This window comes from Anneissia japonica, unplaced genomic scaffold (assembly GCF_011630105.1).
Source record: "Anneissia japonica isolate Jap-2015-1 unplaced genomic scaffold, ASM1163010v1 scaffold287748_len1686314_cov196, whole genome shotgun sequence".
Taxonomy (NCBI): domain Eukaryota; kingdom Metazoa; phylum Echinodermata; class Crinoidea; order Comatulida; family Comatulidae; genus Anneissia; species Anneissia japonica.
The window spans coordinates 1,362,572-1,369,831 of NW_022727190.1; the positions used below are offsets into that span (position 1 = coordinate 1,362,572).

The 7,260-nt window shown below is 35.2% G+C and overlaps 1 protein-coding gene across 1 annotated transcript; it reads right to left on the reverse strand.

Annotated features, from left to right (window-relative positions):
* Positions 1-3,157: 3,157 nt before the first annotated feature.
* On the reverse strand, positions 3,158-5,681 carry LOC117113635. Its single transcript, XM_033257040.1, has 2 exons — positions 5,048-5,681; positions 3,158-3,405 (listed from the first exon to the last, which is right to left on the reverse strand). Exons 1-2 carry the CDS (start codon positions 5,505-5,507, stop codon positions 3,356-3,358), a joined length of 510 nt encoding a protein of 169 aa, XP_033112931.1. The 5' UTR covers positions 5,508-5,681; the 3' UTR covers positions 3,158-3,355.
* Between the last annotated feature and the right edge of the window lie 1,579 nt (positions 5,682-7,260).

The window sequence follows — 7,260 nt, forward strand, 5'->3', positions numbered from 1 at the left end:
AAATCATTCAAGTATCCGTGGCATTAACTGCAGGTAGCGTTAATAACGTCACGGAGTACACCAGCCTTACGTCGTGTGTGTGAACATACCCTTAAAAACACAAGCTAATGTTCTTCCACTGATTAAAGATAGGTTGATCCATTCCCAATTCAATGTCTCATACTCACCTATTGATTCAACCAGCATTTCTAGATTATCAGATGTGAGTGAGAAATCACTATAATAATAATAATCTTTATTTTAACACAGAAAAACTTGTTTCAACTAGAGTTGTTCTTCTACAAGTCCGTGTAGGAGAAGCAAAAAATTAAACAAATTGAAATTAACATACCATTTTGTTAAGTGAACAACCAGAAATACAATTGATACAATTATTCAATATGGAAATGTCGACATTCTGTAACCCAGACCCCCAGCAACTCCACTACTGGTACCTCGCAACCTGGACACTTTGAGATTTGAAATGCCTTGGTTACAAAATGTCCAGATTGCGAAGCACCTGCAGTATAGCGCCATGAAACATCCAGGTTCCAAAATTTCTGTCACCCATCTACATAAAATTAATTACAAAAAGGTACTAACAGAAATAAAAATCAGAAGCTAATATACAGAAATACAATATCACAAAGGATGAACAAAAATTGTCTTTACATGGTAGTAATAAACATTTTTTTAAATAAATTGACATTAATAACATTTTAATTTGTACATTCATTTTTTTTTTACCACCTTTGTGAACTTGACAGATTCAAGCTTTTTTCACTCCATATGAACACATCATAAATCTGATAAACTGCATTAAGTAACTCAGCAAGTGATTTACCATTGGGAAATATGATGTTTATAGACATGATAAAAACAGAAGGGGGAGGTGTTGCAATCTATATTAATCGAAATAGTAAACTTACTCACAAATTGAGAAAAGATCTCATGTGCTCAAAATTAGAACTAATCACACTTGAAATAACTCCTTTAAAGTCAAAACCAATCTTACTGTACTTTTAGCATGGTATCGGCCACCAAATAGTGAGATAGAACTACAGTACTTACGAGTTTTTAAAGGTATACTTGAGAACATTGAGCATATTGATAGAGAAGTATTGATAATGGGAGATTTAAACTGTGACTAACTGTCACCAAACCCCACTTGTTATACTAATAAATTAATAGAAATTACCACTAAATTCAATTTACCTCAAATAATTTCTGAGGCAACAAGAGTAACTGAAACTAGCAAAACTTTAATTGATCATGTTTATTCATCATGTCCAGAAAATATAAGAGAGTCTGGTATTCTACATACTGGACAGCGATCATTCATTAATTTATGCCCTAATTGGAAAATAGAAAAAAACAATAAAAAGAAACCATAAATTTAAAACTAACATACATTATAAACATTTTAATGAAAACTATTTTAAAGTGGATTTTTTTTTCAAATGTTAAATGGCATGAAATAAATAGCCATGAAAATATAAATTATGCTTTAAATGATTTTGAGGAAAAATTTCTTGATGTTGCAAATTTCCATACTCCAATGAAAAGAAAGAGTTCGTCATAGAAACTCACCCTGGCTCACTGTCTAATTAAATTAAGGCTTGAAGTAAACTCACTGATGTAAAATGTAAGGTAAAATATTTTAGTAATGAATTAAACACCAAAGATTCAAGAAAAATATGGGAAAATTTATGGTATCTTGTCCCCAAAAAAGCCCAAACATCTGAAATTTCAAACCTAAAAACAGCAGATGGTCTAAATTCAGACCCTGATAAGATTGTTGAGACTCTCAATCAATACTTCTCTACAGTCGGACCAAACTTAGCTAAAAATATTCCAACAGGAACACCATATAAGCTAATATCGTCAGCAAATAAATACACATCTGTTTTCAATTTTACCCCTGTTGATGAAAATTATGTCCGCAAACAAATCAATGCCTGTTAAAAAAGCAAGTGGTATTGATGATATTCCTAATAACCTACTCAAACTGGCAATTGATTCAATTGTTCCACCCATCACATACTTAATAAACATGTCTCTTTCTACGTGCACCTTCCCTGATATATGGTAGATTGCAAAAATATGCCCTGTGGTGGGGATCCCACTGATCCATGTAACTATAGACCCGTCAATTTTGCGTGTGATATCTAAATTACTAGAAAGAAGTGTTTTTGATCAATTATACTCGTATTTAGATTCAGAAAACTTAATATATGAAAATCAATAATCATTAAACAAAGTAGTGTATGTGGTGTACCACAAGGGTCAATCCCAAGTCCTTCAAAGTTTTTATTATACATCAATGATCTTCCTGAAATAGTTAAATATGTAAAAATCAGCATGTATGCTGATGACACTGCCCAGTTTCTCACATCAAATGATATAAATGAAATTACTGAAAATATTAATATTGACCTTGACAAAATTGCAAATTGGCTGTACTGCAACGAACTAGGCTTAAATGTCGATAAAACAGAGTGCATGATAATTGGAACACATCAAAAGTTGGCAAAAATTTTAAATAACGAAATAAATATAAATATTAAAGGTGAAATTAATTGATATTGGTTGAATAGACTTTAAGCATATGCGTACTGTACGTCCATCGGGACGTCCATATAACGCACTGTCTAAATAACATTATTTAAACCTGAATAACTATTATTATTCTAGCTCTCATATGCCCAACGAATTATGCTTTCTCCCCGACGAAGGGGAGGAGGGAGGGGGGGTTGGGGGCGCAGCTATCCGCGAAGGGGGCCCTGGCGCCATCCCTGCTTCTTACTATTGAAACTGCATTACAATGTTCGGAACTTTGTATACAACTTTACCATTATCCTAATTTGTAAGTTTATTTATCGCATACATCTCAGTATTCTTATTCTCTAAATTTATCTTATAATAGAGTCTTGTAAGTTGCTGAATTTTTAACATTGTTTAAACTTGCAACTGAATTCTGTGTGCATTTATATCAACAAATAAGTTAATAACATGATCAATGTTAGCAATGTTGTCTGCTTCATCACTCTCAATACTATGTAGTGCCAAAGCAGATAGTCACGCTTTTCCCATTGTGGCTCTGAGATATGGCAGGATGAGCTTTAGTCATGTAGTCATTACAGAATAGGATAAAATACAAGAGAAAATGGTTGAAATGAACTGAAAAGAAATCACAATCAATGAATTTGCCAATAAAAACAACTACATTCGGATTCTTATTAAAATATTCATGCCTGATGAAATACATCAATTTCATCGTGTTTTTCTAAAAAGTGCTTATTTGTTTACTCTCATTCTTCAACTTCAGCTCCCCCTCAAACGTGGCACCCAGGGCACGTGCCCCCCTTTGACCCCCCTAGCTACACCACTGATGGCATTCCTCCATCATTTCAGTTAGAATACTACCTGATAAATTACAATGTCTCAGGTCAATATGGACCAGTTATGTAGAGATCTTAAAAAGGCAAGCTAATGTTTACCCACTGATTGTAGATAGGTTAATCCTACTCATGTCTATCTTTTCCCAATCTAATGTCTCACTCTCTCCTATTGACTCAACCAGCTTTTCTACATTATTAGCTGTAAATGAGTAATCACTCCATGTAAACGTATCACCAGGCAGATTAATTACATGAATTATGTCAGCAAGTGATTTACCATTAATATCGGAAAGGTCAATGCCCTCCAATCTAAGCATGTTCTCTTCCAATAATTCATACATTCTACGACATTCATCCATCATTTCAATAACAATACAACCTGATAAAACTACAATGTCTCAGGTCAATATGGACCAGTAAGAATGGGCAGACCTGCCAACTCACCCGATCCTGTTGGGTGTCACCTGATATTTAAACAAATCTCCAGTTCTCCCGATCGAATGTAATTTTCACCCGATTTCACAGGCCACCCCCTCCCCAAAAATACTCCGATTTATGCATAATTTGATTGATTTTATCGTTATTATTCAATGTATTCGCCGCCTACTCACTTCGCGGTGCATAAACAAGCAGCCATTTTCAATTCGATTTGCCACCAACGGCCAATAATTTGTAGTGACGTGACTTTTTTGGTATCTTGCATTATCTGGAAACCTCAAGATTTTTTGGTAAATCTCCAGATTTTTTTAAGATTCTTAAATACATCTCCAGATTTTCATGACCCAAGGGCTGGCAGGTCTGCATCCTCACCTATAGATTCTACCAGCTTTTTCAGATTATCAGCTGTGAGTGAGTAATCACTCCATGTAAATGTGTCACAAAGGACATTCCTGTATACATGAACTGCCTGACACTGTGACTTAGGTCCTGTTCAAGCAAATAAATATCTGTGCGATTTACCAGTTAATTCACCGGTACACACTTTCTAAAACCGATCGGACACTAGTCTAATTACCTTACCATCTGTATTATCCGCGACAATTTTGACCATCAAATTGCTGGGTAGAATACCGTGTATGGAATGACCATGGAGCTGGAGGCGATGATAAATCAACCTAATTGTTTTTCCAAATGTTTTGTTCACAGCCCAGCTTGAAATTCAATAGGTTACGGCCCAGGCGTGGTTGCAGCTCTCCTTCGCCTTTTCACACATGCACAACAAAATCTAAATTTAGTAGCATAGCTATGCGATCGATTTGTAGATTTACCATTATTCGAAGAAATAAACTTCAATAAACTAGCCTACGTAAGGTTTTAAAGCAGCCATTATAAGTTATTGAGCTACATTATCGTTTCACCGTTATAGTTTTAGCAAGGAGTTATACCTCCTTGGTTATAGCAGCAGTAGCAAGTAAACAAAGAATGGGTTGTTGACCATGAGCTAAAACTTGCTCGAACGGTTGACCACCCACTGAGTGCTCAGCGCGATTACCCGGTGAAATAAACGGAATACGGTTGGCGTTTTTTGCTCGAACGGGCCCTAAGTAACTTAGCAAGTGATTTACCATCAATATCTAAAAGGTCATTGCCCTACAATCTAAGCATGTTGTCTTTCAATACTACATTCATCCTATGGCATTCCTCCATCATTTCAGTTAGAATACTACCTGATAAATTACAATGTCTCAGGTCAATATGGACCAGTTCTGTAGAGATCTTAAATAGGCAAGCTAATGTTTTTCCACTGATTGAAGATAGGTTAATCCTACTCATGTCTATCTTTTCCCAATCCAATGTCTCACTCTCTCCTATTGACTCAACCAGCTTTTCTACATTATAAGCTGTAAATGAGTAATCACTCCATGTAAATGTATCACCAGGCAGACTAATTACACTAATTATGTCAGCAAGTGATTTACCATTAATATCAGAAAGGTCATTGCCCTCCAATCTAAGCACTTCAGCTCCCAAAATTATGTTCATCCTACAACACTCCTCCATCATTTCACTAATGATACTACCTGATAAGCTACAATAACTCATGTCAATATGGTCTAGGTTTGTAGATATCTTTAAAAGGCAAGCTAATGTTCTTCCACTTATTAAAGATAGGCTAATCCAACTCATGTCTATCCATTTCCAATTCAATATCACATTCTCACCTATTGATTCAACCAGCTTTTCTAGATAATCAGCTGTAAATGAGTAATCACTCCATATAAAAGTATCATTAGGGAGATAAATTACACTAAGTAACTCACCCAGTGATTCACCACCAATATCTGAAAGGTCATTACCCTCCAATCTAAGCATGTTGTCTTCCAATAATACATTCATCCTATGGCATTCCTCCATCATTTCAGTTAGAATACTACCTGATAAACTACAATGTCTCAGGTCAATATGGACCAGTTCTGTAGAGATCTTAAATAGGCAAGCTAATGTTTTTCCACTGATTGAAGATAGGTTAATCCTACTCATGTCTATCTTTTCCCAATCTGATGTCTCACTCTCTCCTATTGATTCAACCAGCTTTTCTACATTATTAGCTGTAAACGAGTAATCACTCCATATAAAAGTATCATCAGGGAGATTAATTACACAAATTATGTTAGCAAGTGATTCACCATTAATATCTGAAAGGTCATTGCCTTGCAATTTAAGCATGTTTTCTTCCAATGATACATCCATCCTACAGCATTCTTCCATCATTTCATTAACAATACTACCTGATAAATTACAATGCCTCATATCAATAACGATCAGCTGTGTAGAAATCTTTAAAAGGCAAGCTAATGTTCTTCCACTGATTAAAGATAAGTTAACAAAACTCATGTCTATCTTTCTCCACATTAATATCTTATTCTCTCCTACTGATTCAAACAGCTTTTCTAGATTATCAGCTGTAAGTGCATAATCACTCCATGTAAATGTATCACCAGGCACATTAATTACACTGATTAACTCAGCAAGTGATTCACCATCAATATCTGAAAGGTTATTGCCCTCCAATCTAAGTATGTTGTTTTCCAATAATACATCCATCCTACAACATTCCTCCATCATTTCTTTAATAATACATCCTGATAAACTACAATGTCTCAGGTCAATAGGGGCCATGTATGTGGAGATCTTCGAAAAGCAAGCTAATGTTCTTCCTCTGATTGAAGATAGGTTAACCTTACTCATGTCTATCCATTCCCAATTCAATGTCTCATTCTCACCTATTGATTCAACCAGCTTTTCTAGATTATCAGCTGTGAGTAAGTAATCACTCCATGTAAATGTATCACTAGACAGACTAATTACATTAAGTAACTCAGCAAGTGATTCACCATCAATATCTGAAAGGTCATTGCCTTCCAATCTAAGCATGTTGTATTCCAATAATACATCCATCCTACAACATTCCTCCATCATGTCATTAACAATACTACCTGATAAACTACAATGTCTCAGGTCAATATGGACCAGTTCTGTAGAGATCTTAAATAGGCAAGCTAATGTTTTTCCACTGATTGAAGATAGGTTAATCCTACTCATGTCTATCTTTTCCCAATCTGATGTCTCACTCTCTCCTATTGATTCAACCAACTCTTCTACATTATTAGCTGTAAATGAGTAATCACTCCATATTAAAGTATCATCAGAGAGATAAATTACACTAAGTAACTCACCCAGTGATTCACCACCAATATCTGAAAGGTCATTGCCCTCCAATCTAAGCATGTTGTCTTCCAATAATACATTCATCCTATGGCATTCCTCCATCATTTCAGTTAGAATACTACCTGATAAACTACAATGTCTCAGGTCAATATGGACCAGTTCTGTAGAGATCTTAAAAAGGCAAGCTAATGTTTTTCCACTGATTGAAGAT

Coding starts and splice junctions, on each gene's coding strand:
- LOC117113635 (XM_033257040.1), bottom strand. CDS start 5,507: ATGAGTTGGATTAGCCTATCTTTAATAAGTGGAAGAACATTAGCTTGC. Junction 3,406..5,047: donor GAGACATTGTAATTTATCAG/GTAGTATTCTAA, acceptor GTAATTTATCAG/GTAGTATTCTAACTGAAATG.